This window comes from Protopterus annectens, chromosome 5.part0 (genome assembly GCF_019279795.1).
Source record: "Protopterus annectens isolate FY-2018-M chromosome 5.part0, PAN1.0, whole genome shotgun sequence".
Taxonomy (NCBI): domain Eukaryota; kingdom Metazoa; phylum Chordata; order Ceratodontiformes; family Protopteridae; genus Protopterus; species Protopterus annectens.
Window position 1 is genome coordinate 17,001,894 of NC_056735.1, and position 25,558 is coordinate 17,027,451.

At 39.7% G+C, this 25,558-nt stretch overlaps 1 protein-coding gene across 3 annotated transcripts in view; it reads right to left on the reverse strand.

Annotated features, from left to right (window-relative positions):
* Nucleotides 1-25,558, reverse strand: part of SLC9A7 (solute carrier family 9 member A7) — a 3,436,621-nt gene that overhangs the window by 2,167,285 nt on the left and 1,243,778 nt on the right. For all 3 annotated transcript variants that reach the window (XM_044072073.1, XM_044072072.1, XM_044072071.1), the window contains exons 9-10: nucleotides 4,809-4,897; nucleotides 4,576-4,689 (exon numbers count right to left, since the gene is read on the reverse strand). In XM_044072073.1, coding sequence (XP_043928008.1) covers nucleotides 4,576-4,689; nucleotides 4,809-4,897 — 203 coding nt within the window. The remainder of the gene's footprint in view (nucleotides 1-4,575; nucleotides 4,690-4,808; nucleotides 4,898-25,558) is intronic.

Genomic DNA, 25,558 nt, shown 5'->3' on the forward strand with positions numbered 1-25,558 from the left:
GTACTAAACATTTTTGTGCTCATTTATCAAAAATAGTGGGTTAACAGAAATCTTTCTACACACATGCATATTATCCAGATAATTCCTTATTGCTTTCTTTAGCACACTGCATTTGTGCCTCTTCTTTTGTGAAATTCACATCATTCTGCACTACTTTATCCTTTGTCAGCCCCTATAAGTAATTCCTGTCATTTCTTAACCACATCTCTTATAAATAGGGTGGAAATAAAAGGGAAATTTCATTTTCATTTTATCCCACTCACTAACTACAACTTCTGAAGATAAGTCTACCTTCCCTAATAATTCTCAAATAACTTCCACTACCCATTCTTTAAATTCCTTTATTTTTAGAAAGTAGGTGGGAAAGTGCTAATGTCTCATTTTTATTTCATTACCCAGTATTTTTATCTTAGTTTTTATTGGTACATTATCTAAAATAGTTATTGGATGTGTCAAAGCTTTCAATTAAATGCATATTTCTATGTGAACAATTTCTATCCAGTCTAGCAAAGCTACTGGACCTTGGGGAATAACATGTAAATTCTGTCAGAGTTCCTACTACTGAAGTCACATTTTCCATAATAAATATTTTCATAAATTTCTTCAAAAATCTGCCCTCTTTGTTATATTTTCCCTTCTAATTTCCCGATACATCTTCACTATTGCAAAGCAAGTTCCAGTCCCCACTTGTAAACTGAAAGTTAATTATTTCTTCCAAAATGTTAATCTCCATAACATCAGTTTCTGGTGGAATATACATATATGCCGGTGTAATCTTTCTCCTTTGCTAATAGCCCCTTACTACCATAAATCTATCATGCTCTGTACAGCCCCTTACTACCATAAATCTATCATGCTCTGTACAGCCCCTCTAGCAATTAGTATAATTACTCCCCTTTTCCTTTGTCCCTAATATTCTGCTGAATATCCATAATGAAATCACTTCCTTGTCAAATTCACAAGTTCAAATCTTTCCAAATGCGTCTCCTGCAGCATTGCTATTTGCACTATGCATTTTGTAATACAATTCAATATTCTTTTCTGTCTACACCTGTAAGGCAATTTACATTCCAAGATAACATAGAACATGTAGCCATTATGGTAAAAAGCTACTGTTCCCGCCTATTATATAACTTTTTGTTACATGCACAAAGTAATGTTTGCAAGATGATCTTTTATTCAGTTGTTTCTTATCTCCATTTGAACCTATGTCAATTTCTTCAAAACATTTTGTTTTAATGAAAACCCTGAAACAAAAAAAAAAACGTTTTCAGAACACCCCATCTCCTATTAACTTATAACAAACACATGAAACTATGTCCATCTTCAAAAAATGAAGTGCAATCCTCCAGATAAGAACTGCCTGAAATTGACAGCTACACCTACAAGCTTTACCTACTCTAAAATTAAGGTTACCTATGCTAAAGAGCATGCTACAGCCTGTGTTGTCACTTTCACTGATTGCTGTCTGTTCTTTTCTTAGCTCTGTTCTCCTTCCAAATGTGAAAAGCTTGTATGCTTTCAGAAAACAATAACTTTTAGCCCTAAGAAAAAGTACACTGGCTGTCTTTAAATACAACTAAACTGTGTATTGTTGTATTAAATGTATTCATGCATTCAAGTATTAAGGCTGTCATTTCTCATTCACCTCTCATAATTTCAAACTATTTTTCACAAAACTGCTTGCCACTGTACCTTTCAATTTTGCATCTCTCAGCAAAAATGCTCAGAAGAACCTTCAAGATATTTAATTGCTTACACTTTCATCTCCATATAAAAGTAGTCAGCAATAAATCTTTGCAAATTTCACTGAGAACAGAACATACAACTGCTGACTATAGCTGGAGACTTCTTGACTCACCAACAAATCAGGCAAACACACTCATAGCACCAAAAAACAAAGAAAATGTTTGAGTGGCTACAAAGGCAGACTAGCAAAAAAAAGATATAAATCCAAGTGTACTCTCTAATAACTGATGGATTAGCGCTTTCATTTTATGTGTAAAACTTCATCACAACAAATTCATACAATCATGCTTTACCTTAAAATACATTGATCAGCCAACCAAATGGCTGACCTTATCAGCCCATAACAATTTTAAAGACTTAAACTCCCACTGCATATTTGCTAATAAAAAGCTAGTATCTTTGCAAATATAAGACTCTTAGCATTTTTCGTGGATTTCATAATTTTGTCTTATTTTCAAACCCAATTGCTTATAAAAAACACGTTTACAGCTTATGCCAAGGGCATTAATCTAGACAGTTATCCTTGTAAAAAATAAAGGAAACTATCTTAATTCTATGTTTAATATAATCAGTGCACTTTTACACCCCTACTTCAAAAAGCCCAAGATCACAGCATATTAATATTAAACTTGCTTTTGTTCAGCCTTTCTTCTCTTGATATAATGTAAAGCCTATACTTCTTACATCTGAAAAAGTACTTGTTTACTTAAATATCTTTAATTCATACAACAGTGATTGGAGAGGCTCCCTCATATTTAAAATATTCTTACACCCTTCACAAAACTGCTTTACTATATGTACTGTGCAGTTTATCAAAATTTATTCTAAAATACTAATAAGAGCAAAAATTGTTTTACAGTTACTTTTTTTTTTTCCTTTTTAGTGTCCTTCTAAACAATAATGACAAAGTGGGCTATATGCTTCACAGTTCACCAAGTCTGACAAAGTCAACGGAAGTCAAGTCTTTTTCAGATACTTTTGCTTTCAAAGCCATATTTCACTAATGTGATTGATGCTTTATAGTCTTTAATTTTTACTAATATTAGTATTGCTGGTCGTCTTCTTGGTCATCTCCATCTCCCAAAACAAGACTCTGGTTCAAGTCCAAGGTACTCATTCTTCTACTCAACTCCTGTGTTTTTTTCTCTCTCTCAAGCATTTAACTTCGGAACACTGGAAAAGGTTTCACAGGTAAAGTCTCTCTTATGAGACCTACTGTCAGAAGAATAACAGGCAGAGTCCCCCTTTTGTTTGCTGGTTCACTTTTTGATGAATAAATGTATTGCCTCCTCAGCCTGTTCTGTGCCCAAAAATGTTTTTGCTCCTCCAGGAGAAAAACATTCTGAAAACAGCTGGAAACAGCAGCTTGAATCTGACACCAGCTTCTTGAAATTCCTTGACTGCTGGGAATATTTTGCTTCTCTTTTGCCTGGTGTACAATGAATAATGATTTTCCACAGACACTCTGCTTTCTTCAATTTCGATACCTTTCCCTTCTGTCACAGTTTTGACAGGATCAATTTTTTCAGATGGTATGATTGCATCTTTACTAATACAGGTCTTGACTGCTTTCTCATGGTCAGATTTGGAGCATACACTCAATGTGCCCGTTCAATTAACACATCCTGCTGTAGAATACCAGTCCAGTTGCTTATTTGTGCTTTCATAAAATTAATATAGTCTGTACCTTCCATTTTCTGTAGTTTTCTCTGTAAGTGGTCTTTTATTTTTGGAAATGGCTCTTCTTGAGAAGTCTCATACTGACCTAGCCTTTTCTTCATTTCAACCTCTGATTTTTTCAATTTTTTAAAGTTCATTAGAATAGCTAAAACTTCTTTTTTTCCGGCCTTCTGTTTGACTTGATATACTCATTCAATGCCTCATTTAATTTATTTGGCTCCGAATACATTTGATTGTTTCTTCTATATTACTGGAAGACATCTCTTGTACCAAAGCTCAGGCTTGAAATTTCTGCTCAACAACTGCAGGATTCTTCCCAGCCAATGTTTTCTCTTCAACTTTTCTGGTTGATTTTCTTTCAGTTTCTCTACATTTCTTCTTTGCTGACAGTGTACTTGCTAGCCAGTAACTGAATTTTACTCAAACTAATGATATCAGTGGCTCATATTTTTCAGATTCTTTTTTTTTTTTTTTTTTTTTTTGATTCACACTTGGAGAGCTGAAATTAAATTGATCAGTATTCAGCCATCTTGCAAGCTTCAAGAAGTTGCACTTTTTGATGTTCTGGAGCAGCAACTCATGGTTATATTCAAAAGCCCTTTTTAGATTTATCCAGATAACTATGATGAGGTTACTTTCTTCCATACTGGTACAAATGATGATAGCCAACAGTATGGCTGTTGATGTCCTGTGTTTTGGTCTAAACCCATGCTTTCTGTGAGAATAGCATATTGTGACACGTATTCTACGATTTGTTTATAGATCAATTTTCCATGCAAATTAGCAAGAAGATTCCGATTAGGTGCATGTCTGTAGTCCTCCACAGATTTCTGGGATGAGATTTTTGTAAGGTAAAGTAAATGGATGACTTGAAATGGGTGTGGAATCTTTGTACAGTTAAGAGATAACGTTAGAGTTCACCAGGTGCAGAACCACCTCTAAACATGTTATAAGCATGCTGTTTGTACTGAAACATTCATTTGATCTCTGACTATAGTATTAAGCACTGTATTAAGCACTTCCAAGCAGAATCATGCCTGTTAGTTACTGCAAATAACTCCAAGGAGCCTTTACTGCGCAAACGATTAAGTTAGGGCTCTACAGATGTACTGCAAATGCACCTCACCACTAATGAGAGAAGGATACAAAAGCTCCAATGATGAAGACTGGATTAAATATATGGCTCTCAAATGTAAACAGTGCTAAGCCCATGTAGGAAAATATAAAGTTTTCAGCCAGGAAATGAAGTACTTCGAATAACTGCAAAGAAAAGAAAAGTATTTAAAACAAATAAACAGAGTTACAAGAGTTGTACAGATTAATAATAAATGAGCAAATGCATATGAAGTACAAGTATGATCTTTACTGCCCAGTTTTACCTGCTTAGTTCTCTTCCTCGACTCTGCAGATAAATTATTGTATGTATAGTGAGCTTGTGTTATCCCACAAAACAGAACAGCGACCACACCTACGAAGGAAAAAAAAAATACTCATAGTTCAGGAGTTCTGTACGTTGACAAATATTGTGCCACAGGTGACCTGGAGCTGTGTGCTGATGTGTGTGTGTGTGTGCTGATGTGTGTGTGTGTGTATGTGCTGATGTGTGTGTGTGTGTGTGTGTGTGTGTGTGTGTGTGTGTGTGTGTGTGTGTGTGTGTGTGTGTGTGTGTGTGTGTGTGTGTATATATATCTTACAAAGGACTGGTATCTCATTCAGAAATAATTTCACTGCCATGCTGAGTGCCGAGGCGCACACTAATTATGCATGTTCTTGAACTGGATAAAGTTGGTTATTTCAGAATGAATACATCAATTATTAACACAGTAAGGAAACAAATGCAAACAATACATTTACATTTAGTTGGAGTTATGAAAGTGGTAAACAGGCAAAGGCCCATATTAATTCCTTGAGTCAGTGACTAAATGCATTCTCTACAGCAGTTTTTAGCTTAGAAACTTTTCTTTAGTCACATTCAGTTATGTAACAGACTTCATTTTTTTCTGTAATTATACATATTCATGAAAAGCAAGACATATGATAGTACATATGATAGTACTCCATCAGTTGCCCTGGTTTCCACTTTGGAAGAATCTTAGAATTTTATAATCTTGCAGAGGTTTGACCTCCGGTACAAGTGACTTGTATACCTCTAACTGCATCTACATCATGCAAAAAGCAGATTGTCTGCATGCACAAAGCTCTCATTCAAAACATATTTTGTGGATATATGCTCAGGAATGCTATGGTAAGTTAGAGGCTGACATTATCCATGCATTAGAAAAGGCCCCTTTTCTGAAACTGAATGTCTCCACTGGAAACTAAAACTGATATTGTTTTAATATCTACCGCAGATCTGTTGATTATGTGAGTCCTTGCCTTCAGTTTCTCCTTAACAGTTTATATTTTCATGTCTGAATTTACTGGATGTCACAATACTCTTTTAACTTTCTAGAACAAATCATACATTTTTTTTCTTTTCAGTTTATACTCTTATCTAGCCTCTACTAGCCAAGAGGGGTTGAGATGTTCAAGGATGAGCTAACGACATAAAGGAAAAAGTACAGTTTTGTACCTACCATAAATGTAGATGTTCGAGGATCCACATTGCTGCAGTCCTAACCATTGGGGTAGTCCGCTGTCCAGTCGGCCCGAATACCAAAGTATATGGCTGACGTCGGTCAAGGCGCATTAGACTGATGTCAGGACGTCAGGGTACTAATGCGCATGACCGACGTCATATCCTCAGTCTTTTCTTGCCCCAGATGTCAGAAGATCCTAAAAAGACAAGGCCCACACCAAAAACACCAAAAAGCCCTGCACCAAACATATGTACAATATATACAAGATTACAAGATTACAAGAATATAGCCTAACCCACACCACCACCCCTAAACACAGAGGGGAAGGAGGGAGGGTAAATTGGACTGCAGCAATGTGGATCCTCGAACATCTACATTTATGGTAGGTACAAAACTGTACTATGTTCTTCATTCCACATTGCTGCAGTCCTAACCATTGGGTAGAATCCCAAAGCAGAGGTAAGGGAGGCTGGCAAATCATAAGGAAGCAGGAGCTGTCAACATGCCTTGCAAAATAGCTGTGGCAAAACCAGCCCTAGATTTAGAGTAGAGAGGAAGGTGGTAATGCTTAGAGAAAGTATGCACTGAACTCCAAGTAGCTGCCTCCAAAATATCCTTAGTTGCCACCCCTTAGAAATGCTGTTGAAGTGGCAGTAGCCCTAGTGGAATGAGGCCTAATCCCAGCTGGAATCTCCTTGCCATGATGGGAATAACAAAATGAAATGCAAAACCCAATCCACTTAGAAATAGTTTGCTTAGACACAGGCTTACCCTGAGAACTCAAAGCAAAAGAAACAAACAACTGCTGAGACTGCCTGAAATCCTTAGTCCTGCTTAAATAATAACGCAACTGCCTATGTACATCTAAAGTGTGCAAAATCTTTTCCCCCTTATTTTGGGGATCTGCATAGAAAGTAGGCAAATGAATAGTTTGGTTTAAAGCCACACTAGAAACCACCTTAGGCATAAAGGAAGGATTAGTACGTAATGATACCCTATCCTTATGGAAAATCAAAAGGGCTCTACTGCCATAAGGGCCTGCAATTCAGAAACCCTTCTTGCAGAAGTAATAGCCAACAAAAAAGCAGTCTTCCATGACAAGTATTTCAATTCAGCAGTAGCCGCAGGCTCAAAAGGTTGTAGAGTAAGTTTCTCCAACACAAAATTGAGATCCCAAGCAGGAGTAGGAGCTCTACGTGGGGTCTTATATTCTTTGCCCCTCTAAGAAACTGCTTGAACAAAGGATGCGAAAACAATGGTGGGTCACAATCATAGTGAGCTGAAATTGCTGCAGCATGAATTTTAATGGAAGAGAAAGACAAACCTTTGTCCAGTAACTCAGTAAGATATTGAAGAGCCACACTCAAATTAGGCTCAGAAATCTCCAAATTCTTTGCTGCACTCCAAAATAAAAATCTCTTCCATTTGTCTGCGTACACTTTCCTTGTACTAGGTCTTCTGGCTTCCATAATCACATTTAAAACTTGTTGAGGAAGTTGAGACCTGCTGTGTTTCAAAACAGAATATGCCAGGCTGTTAGATGAAGAGAGTGAAGCTTGACATTGAGCAGGCGACCGTCCTTCTGAGATAACAGGTGTGGAATCAAAGGTAAAGGCCATGGAGGCTTCCTTACCAGACTCCTTAGTAGTGGGTACCAGTGTTGCCGAGGCCAATCTGGAGCTATTAAAATCATCCTTGGCTTGTCTTGTCTGACCTATAGAGCACCTTTGGGAGAAGAGGCAGAGGTGGAAAGGCATACACATGAAGATTTTTCCAACTGAAAGAAAGAGCATCCACTTTCCAAGCTGTGTGATGAAACCCTTTTGTGCAAAACTTTGGCAGCTGGTGGTTTAGTGGAGAAGCGAACAGATCTATGTCTGGAGTTCCCCATGACACTGTCAATTTCTGAAATACATGAAGATCCAGTTTCCACTCGTGGGGATCCATGATTTGTCTGCTTAACACATCTGCTAAGGAGTTCTGTGCTCCGGCAGAAACCTTGCCTGAAGAGTTAGTTGCAAGCTGAGCGCAGTCTCCCATAAAATCATTGCTTGCCTGCATAGGGATAAGAATGTGTTCCCCTTGTTTGTTGATGTACCACATGACAGTTGTGTTGTCTGTTAGAATCAACACCTGCCCTGGAAGAAGTAACTCCTTGAAAGCCATTAATGCAAACTGGACTGCTAACATCTCCTTCATGTTGATATGTAGATGCTGTAGTCTGGCAAGCCACTTGTCTTGTATCCACTTTCCATTTAGATGAGCTCCCCAAGCAATGTCCGAGGCATCTGTCGTTAAAATCTGACTCGCCTCTGGCCGGGTCACAGAGAGTCCCTTGTTTAGGTGACATTCCTGAGCCCACCACAAAAATTCTTTTTGAATGCAAGGTATTATTTGAATGACAGTGTCCAAATCCTGGCAGTGCTGTGTCCATACATTCTTGAGATACCATTGCAGCTTCCTCATATGCAGTTTGGCATTGGGAAGCACCAGAATACAAGATGCCATGAACCCTAAGGCTTGAAGGACTGTCCTTGCAGTCAGCCCGGACTGAAGAGATAGTTGATGGAAGTAACTGGAAAGATTCTTTTGTTTGTCCGGGGTTAAAAAGGCCATCTGGGCTGCTGTATTCAGTCTCACACCCAGAAAGCACATGTCTTGAGAGGGTACTAGACTGGACTTTATTTCGCTCACAGAATACCCTAGGCATCTTAGCACTGCTATGACATATTCCAAATGCTGTAGAAGGTCTTCCTTTTCTTGAGCCAGAATCAGGCAGTCGTCCAAGTAAGGATAGATTTGAATTCCTTTTAGCCTGAAGTAAGCTATCACTGAGCCAGAACCTTTGTGAATACTCTGGGCAGTAGATAAGCCAAAGGGCAATGCAGAGAACTGATAATGAGAATTTCCAGCTCGAAAACGCAGATACTTTCTGCAACTTAGTCTTATAGGCACATGAAGGTAAGCTTCCTTGAGATCTAAAGTTACCATCCAGTGATCTTTGCCCAGCAGAGGTAAAAGTTGTTGTAACGTCAACATTTTGAACTTGGGAATGTCCAGATAAGTGTTGAGGATAGATAAATCCAAAATTGGTCTCCACGTGTTCCCCTTCTTTGGTACTAGGAACAGGCGAGAATAAAATCCTAGGCCCCTTTCTGGTACAGGGACTGGCTGAATGGCCCCTATTTGGAGTAACAGAGAAATTTGCTTGTGAGCCTCTTTCCTTTGTGGAGGAGGAACGTCTGGCATGCCTTTGAAAGGGGCAAGGTATGGAAATAAAACCTGTAACCGTGGTGAATGATATCCAAAACCCATCTGTCTTGAGTAATTAAATCCCAATTTTCTTTGAAAAGAGACAGTCTTCCTCCCAAAGGGGCTGCCAGACGAGAATGTACTGGCAGCTGAAAAGGCAGGTCATTGGGTCTGTTTACGAAAGGACTGACCCCTGCCCTCACCAGAAATCTGAGCAGGAGAACTCCCTGTTCTAGGCCTAAAAGAACCTTGAGCTCTGCCCCTACCACGCCTAGACCTACCCCTAGACTGGGAATCATAAGCAGGATATGTCCATCCCTTAGTAGGCCAATTTCTGCTAAACTTCGGAGGTTGCACCTGCAAAAAATCTTTAACAGTCTGCATAGACTTAGCCTTGTCCTCCATTTTCTTTAAAACTGCTTCCACAGGCGAACCAAACAACACATCAGACTGTAAAGGAGCATCCAAAATCCTTGTCTTAACATGCTCAGCTAAATTCTGATCCCTCAACCAGGCGTGCCTGCGAAGAACAGAACCAGTGGCAGCCACCCTCGAGGAGGCCTGCACAGCATCAAAACCACATTGCAAGGAATGCTTACCCACTTGTTCAGACACATGAACTAAATCCTGCAACTCTTTACACTCAATACCTTCCGCCAGAGCATCCACCTTAGATTTCAATTGTGAAAGGAGATAATTCTGATATTTTAGCATGTGAAACTGACAATTCAACGCCTCATGGCTAAAGTGGAAGAAGTATACACTTTCTTTCCCCATCTATCCAAAGCCCTTGCCTCTTTATCAGGAGGAACAGGATTTTTAACAACAGAGGCCTTAACACCTTTAGGCCCTGAGAAACAGTTTCGGGTCTGCCCTAGGACTCTTACAAAGATACTTATGAGCTTCAGGCACCCTATAGTACCTATCAGGTTTAACAGGGGCAGGAGGCAAAGAATCAGGGTTCAGGGAAGCCTCTGCAAAAACATCTTCCACCACATTCAAAACAGGAGGTATAGCTAAGGGCCTATGCTGGGGTAAAACAAGAATTCCCTAAGCCTCTTCCTGGAATCAGAGAAATCTTGGCCTTCCCATTTAAAATGCTCCCTCATGGAATGCAGAGTCTCTGAAAATGAAAAATCCTCAGGAGGAGAAGCTGAAGGAGTGGAATCATCCACATCAGAATCAGAATAAGGAGGATACTCCTGCAAGTCTTCAGTCAAGACTCAGAAGCCTCTGAACACTGCTCAAAACTCTCAAACTCAGGCTCCACCCTAGGCCTCTTATCAGGAGGGGGCATAGAACCCCTAATCATAGTAATCAAATCCTCTGCCATTTTAAGCATATGTTTCTTAGGCACAGAACCTGAAGTGCTAGGAGAAGCCCCCACTGAAGCTAAACCTGGCCTACCTCTCAAAGAAGTCTTGGAAACAGAAGGAGAGGCTCGAACCACCTTAGGAAGAGAGGGAAGTACAGCTACCTGAGAAGCCCCCTCAGCCTGGCCTACCTCTTGAGAGGGCACATCCTGTAACAGTAAAGTCTCTGCCTGAGACTCCAAAGAAACTCCTGGCAAAACCTCCGGCTCCACTGAGCCTTCTAAAGAACCGACGTCCGGGACTGCCGGTTCTTCAACTCTAGGCTTTGCTGCTTTGTCCTTGCGCTTTTTGGACGAAGCGGGCGTCGGAGCATCCGACGGCATTTTATAATTACAACGCTTCCCAAACACTAACCTGGCACAGTCTAACCTTCTCTTAATAGTGCGTTTGTTAAATCTAGCACAAGAGCGGCATCCAACAACGTCGTGCTCAGGCCCTAAACAAGGTATACACAAAGTATGGTAATCCCTATGAGGTATCTGTTTCCCACAAGAAATACAGTTATTCACTTTTTCTGACATCCGGTTAAATACTGAGGCAAGAAAAAACCAAAATGTTCCCCACCTGGGTACTTAGCCAACTTTGATTCGGTCTGAAACTCCGACTTCAGAAAATTTCAGAACGCCAACCTGCACTCGCAAAACTGCTTCTGCATCGGACCATGCGGCAAAAAAGACTGGGGATATGACGTCGGTCATGCGCATTAGTACCCTGACGTCCTGACATCAGTCTAATGCGCCTTGACCGACGTCAGCCATATACTTTGGTATTCGGGCCGACTGGACAGCGGACTACCCCAATGGTTAGGACTGCAGCAATGTGGAATGAAGAACATCAGACATTCGAGATATTAGTGTGAAAGACATAGTACAGACTATTCAGCCAAATGAAAGGATGACTTCTCCAATCTGGAAACCTGTGTATAATTGGAAACTAAACAGAAACATCCCGAAGACAAGGTGACAAATCTTTTCTCTGACACCAGTTAATCTGATTCCATTAGCAGTCTAGATGTCGGACAAAATAAAGAGAGAGAGAAGTGCTGGGATTACTGCACAGAATGCCAGAGGGTTTGCAGTTGGCAGGCAAAAGGTGGAATTACATCAATAAGGATGTACATAATATCCTTGATTGCTTTCTGCTGTGAAAATGTGTATTAAGTAAAAGGCAAAAAAAAAAAAAAAAAAGATTTAGAGTGCATGACTATATCAGGAAACATGTCCAACTCTTCACTTTACTGGGGATAAGGGAGGAGAAGCCCTTGGCAACGGTCTCTTACTCCAGGAGTCTGATGTCAGGGTAACAGGAAAAAAAAAAAAAAAAAAAAAAAAAAATATATATATATATATATATATATATTAATCTTAACACATTAAGGTGATTCAAACTTAAATGGACAAAAATAAAAACATGTCTACACATTTCTTAAATGACTCCTGTGCAACAGATGAAATGTAAAGAACAGCAATGTGGTAAATGCATGAAATGCAATCTCAGCATAAGGTGTGCGTTTGTTTGCTTTTGTTTCCACAAAGCTGTTCAATACTTTTGCCAAAAAATGGAAATAGGTCGGATCCTAACTTACATGATTTCAACACGATAATTATATATATGACCTTTTGTTCGGATTGAGTGAAATAATGCTATCTAGAAAAGGAAATTTGAGTCTACTGATTTATCAGATTAAATTTGACGAGTCGACAAATAAAAAGGTGCTCTTATTCAATGGCTAAAAGACTGTGTGTTTTCAGATCTTACAGTGACTTAATGGCTCACTTTAAATTTGATCACTGTAACATAAGAAGGACCAGGTAAGCTGTAATGTCCTTCTTAAACTCTTGCAATACAAAAGACAATATATCCAGTGAAAGCAAAATGCACTATGAAAATGGCTTAAAGCCATAGGCACTGAGTAACAAGGTACATTCCGGAACATGGAAAAGATAATCTTTTTGTTTCAATTATGTAAAAGCAGCAATGACATTACTTAATGTTCTATTTCCTTATTAACATGTGCCACCATTGTATTTTATTATTAGAATCTTGAAAGGGATTCTTTTTTAAATAATCCAGAGGGACACTAGCCTTGGGAGTTAGGGGTTAAGGAGGACTTTACTTTTGCTCTAACTTAAAGCAAACAAAAAAGAGTAAAACAGAACTCTTACAAGTATTTCCAAATTTTGGTCACAGGTGAGAGATAGCATTATTGAGTACTGTGATCACACTAAACTGAATCATTTAAAATACCAGTAAAAGTTTGCTTTGGAAGGGTTCAGAACTGGAAAAAAAAAGGTTTGCTTATTTACTTAAATTACACTTGAATTAGTACATTTAACTCTACTTCTGACCAAAATGTGTGTAACCCTTTGCCATAAAAATGTACAGTGAATAAATGCACTGTACTTCCTCCATTAAACCTGCAATCATTTTGTAATTTATAATGTTTAAGTCTTATTTTCCACATCCCAGTAAATCTTCAAAATCAATCTGCCCTTGAAAAGTAGGCACATCCAACTAAAAATCTGGACATCTAATTAGCATAACATTTGACTACCAAACAGCACATAATTCTTCCTGCTTCCTGTAGTAATGTGGGATACTTAGTTTAAAAACGGAGAGTAACAAAAAGATGGAAAACATAAGCACATTATCAAAGAGAGTGTACAATCAGTAGACTTCAACAAACTATTGCAAAATTCTACAAAAAGATGCGTCCTCCTTTAAATTATTGTTGCCAATAATATGTTAGTTTTGTGTAGTTTTCTGTGTAGCAGACAGCTTCAAAATTCACTTGTGATAGGGATTCAGAAAATTGTGTGAAGGGGTAAAGCGAGCCTAAAAATAGGAGCATGTATCCAAACATTACGACATCCTGTGCAGGGGTAGTAAACCAGGCCTGAAAAAAAGGGAGGCTTCTCCAAAATAAAGACAGTCAAGAGGTCTGAGTCATACTGTTCAGTCACCAAAACTACTGGTACTTCTGCACTACATCAGTCACAGCTTTGTCTGCTGCCATGCACCTGTCTGTGCCTACAAGCCTATATGCAACACACACACACACACACCCTATACATGCTACTACAGGCACACACATTTTTAGTCACTACACAAAACTATTAAATGGTGGCTCCCTTTGATAGGGTGGAAACTGCAGCATATATATATATATATATATATATATATATATATATATATATATTTAAACATCTTTATTGACGTGACTTTTTTTAAAAAAGCAACACAGTACATATACAGTAACAGAAACAAAAATAAGCCATAACATTTCCTTTATTTTCATGCAGTTTACATTTTAACAGTTTTCATTCATGTCAACATAACACACATTAGGACTGGTTGGCCCTGTTTTCCTGACCTGGCATGCAGCCACCTCACATGAATCTAAACACACTCCACTACCCAGCATATCATGTGAACTCTAAAAAGCCCACTGCAGTACGTAACACTTTGGTTAATCTTTTAGTGACATTTTAAGTGGTGATCTGAAAATTCTCCAGCTCCCACACTTGGAATGGCATGGCTCCTTAAGCCAATTTACAGTATTTGTGGTATAATATACGGTGTGTCCTAAGCGTGCCTTTCTTGTGGCATCCATGCCTATAATACGGTCTTAAGATGTTCTTTTGTGTGTCTGCCTCCGCCCCTCTTTCTGGTTATGCCCATTTACCATATCATGGTCTTCTGTAGGTATAAAATATATCATCTTGTCTTGCTTAGTACAGCAGTACAGAAAACAGTTTAACTTCCATCTTAATTTAGCCTCCGTATCCCAAATCTCTGCCACCATGTGACTACAGTCTGTCCCTATTTCACTTCTAATTACCATCACAGTACAAGGAACTATGTGATAGTGTAACAATTGTAATGTGTTCACTGACAACCCTTTATTGCTACCTAAACATTAAATCCCTTCATAAGAGGTATAAATATTTACTCATACTGGAGACTAAACTATAACAAACCACAGCTGTCAACAAACAGTACACTCCCACCACACTGAAATCCAGTATCACTAAGCTCACATACACTGAGGTGCTGAAGGAAAACCTGCTTAATCCTCCCAGACAGCAAACTAGAAGGATACAGACCTGAGTTAAATACCCACACCTTACCCACTACACACATACACTTGGATATTCTATTTCATTCCTAAACTCAAGTCACCATGTCTAGGTTCTTAAGGTTTTCACAGCATACTGTCATCTAACTTAATGCTCCATTTGCTAGTTCATAGATTCATACTAGGCTATCTGCCCTGGGGCATTTATAAGCCTAGCCCGATTGTGTTTGGCTTACGCCACCCCTTGATTTGAGTATACTGCGCCCTTTTTAAAGTTTAGTTTACTGTGCCTCTAATAGTGACACGGAAGTAATCCCTGGGACAAACCTATGATCCCCATCCACTCATCAAGATTCTTCTTGAAGAGAGTCAGTGAGGTGCTCTGCCTAACATGAATTGGAATTCTATTCCAGAGCGAAGGGAGCCTCTGGGTTATGAATCTGTCCCTCCAGCATGTTATTTATTTCTGTGCTGAGGTTCAAGTCCCTCGAGCGCGTGGCTCTAAGGGATTTAGATTTACTGAGGTGGAGCATGTCCATTAATTCTGGGTTGGACATAGCTTTATATGTCAGGCATAGATCACCTCGAAGTAGGCGGTATGCAACTGAGTAGAGCTGGAGTTTTTTTACCGAGCAGCATATGGCATCTGTTTGAGTCCCTTGATCCTCCTGGTGAGGTAGTTTTGGGGTCTTTCTAATTGCTGCAGGTGTCGGGTAAGGTACATCCCAAAGGGGGCATTGTATTCTATGATGGGTCTGATGAGGGATGAATAAAGGGGCACGATTACCTCTCTTGATCTAGATGTGAATCCTTTCATGATGAGGTGGGCTATGTAGAAGGTCTTTCTAACCACTTTGGCAATATGGTTGTCAAAGGAGAGATTGCTATCAACTTGGGTCCCCAGATCCCTAATTACTTTCTCTGTACTTAATGGGTTACCACCTATGTGGTAATTTGTGGGCACATTGTTTTGACAAAGGGTATGACTATACACTTTTTGGCATTTAGCTTTAGACCATGGCTCTGGCACCAGTTATCAGTCTCTGCGAGACCTTTTTGAAGGATGTTTGTGTCAGCTGGAGTCTCGATTATGGCGCCCAGTTTGCAGTCATCTGCGAACTTGGTGAGCCATAGTCCTCCCACGTTGGCCTGTACCTCAGAAACGTAAATACAGAACAAGAGAGGTCCCAGTACAGAACCTTGTGGGACGCCACTTGTGACCGGTTTCGAGTCTGACATGGCTCCAGCAACTCTGACTCTGTGGGTTCTGTCTTTGAGCAAGTTTGCGACCCATCTTGTGACATAGGGGTTTATATTTAGGCTGAATAGCTTATCTATGATGCCCGAGTGGCCTTTGCGAGGTCCAGATAGGCTGTGTGGACTACCTTCCCTTCATCTATGGCCTTGGTGACTGTTTCGAAGAAGTCGACCAGGTTCAAAAGGCAGGATCTGCCCTTGACAAAGCCAAATTGGGTAGGATCTAGTGTCTGTAGGTCCCCAATGTCTTTGTTTATGAGTTCCATGATGATCCTCTCCATAGCCTTGCAGACTAGGCTAGTCAGGCTTATGGGGCGATAGTTTCCAGGATCCGCAGAAGCGCCACCTTTGTGGAGTGGGACCACTGTTGCTGTACGCCATTCTTTGGGCACATATCCTGTAGTGAGGCTGAGATTGTACAGCAGTTTTACTTGAGGGATTAGTTCTTTTGGAGTTCATGTAGGACGCAACCCGGGACGCCATCTGGTCCCATGGAAGCAGTGTTTTTTTGCTTTGGAGAGGGCGGCCTTCACCTGAGCATCAGAGATGTTTGGGAGGCTGCACTCTGCCGGGATAGATACTTGCTCTTTTGGGGGGGAGGGGGTGGAGAAGTTTGCACTGAACCTGTCTACCAGGATATTGGCGATGTCTGTGAGTTCAGTGTATTTTTTGTCGCTTAGAATCAACTCAGAACAAGTCTGGGAGTTGCATCCCGGGTTCCTAACATAACTGAAAAAAGCCTTATGATTGTCTTTAGTGTCCTGTGCAATTTTTCTCTCGAAGCTGGCCTTGGAGGATTTTATGAGGGATCGTAATTTTTTGCTAGTACTGATCAGAGATGCCTTCCCTTTTAGGGATTTTGCTCTGTCATGTAGTAGCTTCCTCCTTCTGTTGTACAGTTTATTTATGGCTGGGGTCCACCAGACTGGACGCCTGCATTTGGATGATTGGGTCTTGATTTTGTTTGGGATAGCATGATCCATGCATTCCTGGAGATGTCCGTAGAATGCGTTTATATAGGATTCTGCAGTTTGGGCCGTAGTTTCCACTGGCCCTGGGGCCTTGAAGGATTCCACTTCGGTTTTGAGAAGTGTGAAGTTCGCTTTTGAGAAGTTTTTCACTGTGGTTTTCTGGGCTTTGGGTGGGGTCGGGATGTGGATATCCAGTGAAATTAATTTATGGTCTGATCTTACCAATGAGGGATACACTTCTGGTATGGAGCATAGAGTCCCCATGTTGGTAATGATCAGGTCTAGTATGTTTTCCCCTCTTGTGGGAGTGGTGACTAGTTGTTCCATAGCATTTGAGTTTATAAATTGCAGGAACCTTTGGGCTAAGGTGCTGGAGCTTGAGTAATGCTCCCAGTCTATGTTTGGGTAGTTGAAGTCGCCCAATATAATGGTGTTCAGAGAGATCTTCATGTTCTCCAATGTTTTCAGGAAAGCCGAGTGGGATTCCTGACTTTGAGAGAGTGGTCTGTAGGATGCTATAAACTGAAAAGCAGTCTTGCCCACTGTCAGTTGCACATGGATGGTCTCCGATACTTCGTGCAATGCCACTAACCTGGAGGTGTGGATATCCTTGATAAATATGGAAACTCCCCCTCCTTTTGTGGTTCGGTCCGGGTTTTGGGGCCGAAAAGCATGATATGAGGTATAACCTGGTAGTGCTGGGGTGCTCTCTGGAGCCTTGAACCAGGTTTCTGTCACTGCACAGATATCGATGTTCTCCATACTGAGGAGAGCTTCGAGTGCATGCATCTTGAGGTTAAGAGTTCTGGCGTTTAGCAACATTACCCTTAGTTTCTTGTTCCTTGTGCTGTCTGTGGAGGTGGGTTTGACTTTTGAGCCTTGCCTAAAAAAGGCACTATGGGGGCTAGTGACTCAATTATCAGAAATACTCATTTTCCTAACACCATACTGAGCAAGGACAGGATGACCATTAGCTGTCAGGTAACTATCCGTGATATCATCAGGACCCCAAGATGCCTCCTCCCAAAGCATGCATATGACCTGGTCACTGCCTATGTAGGAGTGAATAACAGATGCTCCACACACAGCAGATAAAGAGAAATGTGGTTGAGCTCTCACGATTATGCAACAGAGGCTGGGAAGAACCAGTCTTCACCATCATCTAGGCTTCACCAAGAATGATGTCACGATACAAACACAAAAAAAAAAAACTAACAACTGTCTCAGTAATTTGTGTCATAATACAGAATTCTAATGTATGTGGGCATGATAGGCGATGGTAGATAGTCCTGCCTGCTTTGCCAGTGACAGCCTGTAACTCACCCATCAGGACTTCAACATATTGGCCAGGACTTTTTCTGTCCTTGCACTGCCTTTTTTTTTTTTTTTTGTTTTAAGTACAGTCCATCTTTTAGACTTTCCAACTTAACAAATTTTACCTGGCTCAAATGAACTTGGCACTGCCCATGCCAGGAGTCTTAAAAAAAAAAAAGCCTGACCTGGAACCTTTCCTGACTCCTGAGCACATATAATTATTAAAACTTGGATTCATTGTAATGAGAACACTAACTGGGTATGCTATCATTTGTTCAGACGCTCTGGCGATGAAGGTATTATCTATATTCTTCAGCAATGCCATTACCTTATGGCAAATTCTGCATGACAATAATCTCAAGCTTTTGGATATCCTAGTATCAATAAACAAATCTAATTATATTATTGTCAATGACAGAACCTCTTTTGCATCTCCTGCTGACCATGTCAGCCAGTTACACTCCTCATCTATTAAGAGTAATACAATCATCCTGGGTGAATTTAACTAACCATTTATCAACTAGCAAAGCTGCACAACAACTAACAAATATGCACAGGGATTCTCCAACTTTTATTTACTTTCTTTTTAGCTCCAGTCAGCAAATTATCAACCATCCCAGTTCCTCTCCTGGCCATATTATGTTTTCTCCACCTATAGGTTTCAATCTCTTTGACCTTGTCATTATAAATACAGTCCCCAACATGGCACACACTACGCTTCCCCACCACGATTAAATCAAATGATTTGACTGTCACATTCTTCCTATCCAACCCTACATGTATTCCACAATTTGTCTATGGTCCTCTTTGTAACACTCTACTGACATAATGAAACATAAAAGCTCTCCTCCATTCAGGGACCCAACAGCAAAATTACTTTTACCTTAACTCCTAGACTGAAGCATCCATCCCTATCTGTCATGAGCATGATGATAACTTAAGAATAAGTCCCTGTGGTGAAACCCCAGTATCAACAAAACTGTTACCATGTACTTATCATAATACTGGATCCCGTCATTCATGTCCATTGGAAATGACTATGGATCCTTGAGCTGCTTTGTCAGATCTGATCCTGCAAAACTAGTGCTCCAGCCTCAAGCCCCTTTAAGAATTATTTTCCCAGCATGCCCAAGTGTGTAGGATTATATCAGATCATGTTTAGTGCCAAAAGGAAGAAGAATCAAGGACAAACTATGGTAGAGAATGAAAATATCCTTCAGGTCTTACAAGGTGACAGTTTGAAAGGGGGACGGGGGAGAGTTGCAGGTTGTCATATTGTACATATGTCAATAAAGGGATCCAGAATTTATAAGTACTTAGCTGCCATATCCAGTTCATTCAGCCTATTCTATTAGACTTGTAAGAATTCCATGCTATAAAAACACTTGGGTGGCATCATGACAAGAGATCCTTAAGGACAGTGGCTCCAAAGTAAGCCCTAGCTCTGGATATAGCATCCAATTTTTAGTGCTTAAAGGTATGCAGTGTAGACCATGTTGGTAATGCACAAACCTCATCTAACAGACTTGGTGGACTAAGCCTTTGACTTTTCTACCCCATGATGGAAGTGAAATCAATTCTCTCTAACTGGTTCACTCTGAGCACATAATATCCCTGACAATTCCTGCTGCAAAAGTTAAGACAATCTCAATACCAAGGGAACTTCTACACTTGAATTTCACTCCAGTTGGAAAAGCACAAAAGCAGAAATACCTTCAGTTAAAACCAATGTAAGGCAATGCCCAAGAATCAAATTAAACTACTGAAGTATATTTGTTTTCCCTCACTTCTGGATCAGTGTGTTCTGTACTGTAGTGTTAAATATGCTGGGGGGATATCCCCACCCACAGGTCTTATACTGCTTAAGGTGAAGCTAAACAAACATTCAAACAAATTTTACTCTAGCAGTGTAAAATTTCTATGGAAAAAGCAAATAAAGCCCATAACAATAAAATTAAATGTTGTGACTCACCTCAAGTAGCTAGAGTTAAAACTTTGTTTTTGTATCCATAAACATTCCACCTCATCGGGAAAATCATCTGTGGGCGAACTAACTGCATTCCATTGAAATTGGATGAGCCCACTCCATTCCTCTACCCTACACCCAATTTCCACCTACCCCTACATCCTCTACACTAATCCTAAACTATTCTCCACCCACCACATTACCACTAATCACAAAATACTTTATAATCCATATTTTCGTCTTTCCTTCACACGCCCACTAACAACATCCTACATTTTTTCTTCTTTCTTTTAGCTGAATTCTTTCTGTATTGTAACTCGACACCTTTCCTAGTTCACCCAAACCACAACCAATCAAACCTTTACCGGCCTTGTATCAGTATCCTATTTAAAATTTCACTAACTGAACACTCACATAATAATTAGCATGCTGCTCAAAGTGCTACAGTTCACGTCCCTCCTCATTCATGCACACAAAGCCAACTATCAGTTACCTCTAAACACCAGTCTTTTGCCGAATGCTCAGTCCATTGCTCTCAATGGGAATTACTCCCATATTTCATTCAGTACAACCCACAATCTTTAAAACCTACCTCGCATCCATCTTTTCAAATAAATGTATATAAAAGTAAATAATTCAACCCACAAATTAGTCACAAAGAACAATTTAAAACCAAGTGGCATTGTATACTCCAGCTATCCCTACCCAGTCTGCAACTGTGTGGTGACATTCACCCCAAACACAACATCCTCTCACATATACAACCCTCAATAATGTAATAGCCAATCCCTTCAACTCAGGAAAAGCAAGTCTAAAATGTATAAACATTAACTGAACTGTATGCTTTCATTTCTTATTACAACCCTGACATCCTTGGTATCACAGAAACTTGTCTAAAATCTGAAGTAAAAAACAATGAAATCCACCATCCAGGATACAATATCCTTCGAGAAGGCCACATATCCAAAAAAAAAAGCAGGTGTGGTAGTTATTGTATACCCAAAGCACCTGAACATGTCCTTTTATCAGAAAAAAGGGACTCCCTCATTCAATAATGCAGTGATTCTTATTGCCTTACTCAAGCTAAAGTATTGTAAGACCATATGCATCGCAGCTTTATATATTCCCCCTGACAACAATATTAACACAGCAGAAGACATACTATCCTGGACATCTACCAATATACTACAAGAAGCCATCATCCTTGGGGACCTTAACAAACTGGACCCAAACTGTATCTAATATCTCTATCTGTATTAAACTTTATGTTTTCTCTCAGCTCATCAATACACCAACTAGATATAACAAGCCCTCCTCTAAGGCCTGTACTATAGACCGGATTCTCTCAACTAAACCCAGTAATATCTACAACTATGGTACGCTATATGACAATTTCAGTAACCACCAACCCAGTTTTGCGAACAGGCTTGTATGCAGTCCAGTAAAATATCATGCATACAAGAATGTGCATAACCTATTCAATGTTAATGTAGACAGTTTCATCTCAACTTTCAAGCAACACAATTTCAATATGTTAAAAAAAAATCTTCCTTTAGACAAAACTACATGCAAGTTTAATAAAACCTTTACCAATATACTGAATGAACATGCTCTTATCAGGAAAAAGTGTTAAACGTAATCCAGCAACATGGCTCTCTAAAAACAGTAGGCAGCTAAAGGTGCTTAAAGACAAAGCCTGGAAAGCATGGAATGCCAACAAATCCGAGAAAAAACTTATATACTACAGACAGATAAAAAATAAAACTAAACACAGTAGAAGGCTTGACAAAAAAAAAAACTCCACTACTGTAACTTACAACAGGCACACCAAAATAATTCTAAAAAATTCTGGTCACTGGTCCAAAATCTACTAAATCCAGGTCAAAGTCAACAGCCTACTCCCTTCCCATAAGACACTTAATCAACAGTGACTAACAACTTTAACAAATACTTTCTTCAAGCTGTAGCCTCACTTATCAAAGAAAACTCCACCATCAAACCAACTCCCACCAACAAAATCATACCTGTCCCTACCTCCATCATACGAAAATATCTTCTAAAACTAAAAACTACAAGCTCTGCTGCAGATAGTCTTCCTCCAGAATTACTAAAAACTGCAACTGAAGCTCTGTCACATACAGTATCGATACTAATCAACAGATCCATTCCAGGATCTCATGTCCCAGCCATTTAGAACAAGGCATGCATAATGTCTCTTCATAAATGAGGATCCTCTGATGACTTAACTGAGACAAACAGACATTCTGTCAACATGATCTAAAATATTAGTTAAGTGTAACCATTCCTAATTATTTGAACAGCTTCCCATAAACAAATTTTTCTGCCCTGCTTAACTTTGATACCATTAATAACAGAAATACCGGAAACAGTATCTTGCTTATTCCCAGATCTGTCCAAAGCATTCAACACGTTTTCTCACCATAACCTATTGCTAAAACTCTCTTCCTTGGTTCTCTTCCCCCCTCCTCTCTCTTCTGGTTTAACAGCTACCCAACAGATAGATTCCAAGCAGTTAAATGGCAGCAAGAGTCCTCATCATTTCTACCTATTACAGTAGGGGTGTCACAAGGGTCTATACTTGGACCCCTCCTGTTTAACATAGTTATACATGATCTACACAATGCTTCCAAGCATTCTACTCTTGTACAATATGCAGATGATTACACTCATCTGAACAGCCACTAACTTACAAAAACATCAATAAATAACTCAAAAATCCTTTACATCAATTGCATCCTGGCTAGACAACTCACAACTACTACTTCTCACCCCAAAAACATTCTCCCAAAGCAAAACTCTTGGCAAAATCACTTAATTAAATAGCACCCTGATTGAGCAGGTCCCTAACACCAAACTCTTAGGAGTCACAATTGATGAGTTTGACCCACACTTCTAAACTGTAATAAAAAAAAAAAGGCCAAAAGCTTGGCCTCTTGTATAGATCAAAACCATACCAAACAGACATAACTAGAGGAACCATAGCTAAAGCCGACCTCCTACCTACACTACTGTATGCCTTCCTACTAACCTACAAACGTCCACACAAACAAAGCTAGAACAATGCTACAATAAAATAGCTTGTTTTGCTGAGAAATGCCCCTTTAGAACTCATCACTGCTCTGCCATTAGATGACTAAATTGGACTGAACTCCCACTTCACCTCCACTATATTCGGCTATTACTAGCTCATACTGTAATATACTACCCTGATAAGTATGCTTCAGCCCTACCACCCTACCAAAGCTCTTTGCTCTAAAGACAAACTCCTCTCCATCACTAAAGTCCAAAATGCATAGGGAGCCACTTTATACTCAAACTTTCTAGCTACCTTCTGGAATGCCCTCCCACATATTCTCAGGCTTCTTGAAAACCAACAAGCATTCAAAACACATCTAAGACAACACCTCCCAACATCTTGGCTCTGTAGCTGTACATCTCCAAGATAAGAACATCTTTGTTTCTTCCTCCTCTTCTACTATACCTGTACTCTCTCCTCTACTCTGTTGCCAACTATCAGTCTACCTTCACCCACCCCACCTTTTACCTATGCCTATCTCAATAACTTATTTCTCATAATTACCTAAACCTGAATAATACACATTCTGATAAAAGAGTAATATTGCTAAGAGCAAAAGTGAGAGAAGAGTAAGAGGAGACAGAAGAGCAGGGCAGGAATTAGCTTAGCCAGAGGAAGTGCAGGAGCATAACTAGTGATTTCATAAATATTCTGGTAGGAGCTGTTATGAGTATCAGGAATGGACAGAAGGTGCTGGGGAAGAGAATTCCAAAATTTGGCTATGGTGTGGCTGTATAATGAATCACCATAAAAGTTGTGTGTTTTGATAACTTTAAGCAATATTTTATCTGCTGACCTGAGTGAGCTACGATTAGTATAAGGATGAATGAGGTCAGATAGGGTTGAACAGTAGTCTGGTTTATAGACAACGGAGTGGGCTACTATTAGCTGGTTAAGGGTGAGTAAGTTTGGGAGTTCAATCCAATTTAGTTGTTGTAGGGCAATGCAATGGTAAGATCTATGGGGAAGGTTAGCGGCAAAATTAGCTATTTTATTAAAATAACAAGATTTGAGGTTATTCAAGTCTGATTTACAAAGGGTTGTGAAGACCTGTGAAGAGTTGAGAAGGTTGGATAGGATGAGAGTCCTGGCTGTAGCTATTCTGGCATGATTAGATAGATATGGTTTAGCCCTATACAGAGCACCAAGTTTTATATGAACTTTTTTGATTGTTAATGCAATATATCTGTCAAATTTTAGGCTGCTCTCTACGGTAATACTAAGGAGTTTTGTTCGTTCTATGGGTTTAATTGTTGTGCCACTGGAGGCAAAGATAGAGAGATGTGTTTGCTTTTTCAGGTGGAATTCGAAAATACCATAAGTTTGGTTTTGTTAGGGTTTAACATGAGTTGGTGGTCTGACAGGTATTTTTCATTGTTATGAAGGGCAGTCTGAGTCTTTTCCTGGAGTTCATTTAAGGTGGGGGCGAAGCAGATAAGGGAAGCATCATCTGCATATTGAATGATGGAGGCAGGTTTAGCTGCATAATAATGATCATTAGTTAAAATGATAAAGAGAAGTGGGCCCAGAAGAGAGCCTTGTGGAACGCCAACAGTGATAGGGGAAGGGGAGAAAGTTTATTATCCCATAATGTGGCTTGTTTATGGTTGGAGAGAGAACTGTAAAACCAGCATAAGAAATTGAGAGGGGCAAGTTTGTTGAGGAGTATTTGATGAGATACACTGCCAAAGGCTTTTGACATATCAAGGAAGGTGGCAGAGACTAGGTGGTTTACAGTATCAATTAACCTTATAAGAGCGGTGTTAGTACTGTGTTTGGGGCGGAAGTCTTGCTGAGTATTAGTACATTATTCTTTAGCAGGTAGTCTAATATCTGTTTATGTAGACATTTTTCTAAGATTTTGACAAGTGGCGAAAGTACAGCTATAGGTCTATAGTTAGAAATGTCAGTAGAGGGACGTCCTTTGTGAAGGGGTATGACATTGGATATTTTCCAAAGAGGAGGAACATACTGTTCATAGATAGAGCGGTTAATTAGAATAGATATAGGGTAAGAGAAGGATGTAGCAGCAAGTTTCAGAAATTCACCTGGTAACTGATCTGCAGCAAGAGTACTAGGTTTTATTTTAGTAAAGAGATTTTGTACATAATTAGTTTGGATTGGTCTGAGAGAGAAAGGAGGAGTACTGAGGTCAGTGGGGGAGGGCGGTATGGAAAGTGTAGAATTGGCAGCATTACTAAGTAACGAGGTAATAGAGGTGATAAAGTGGGAACTGAATTGA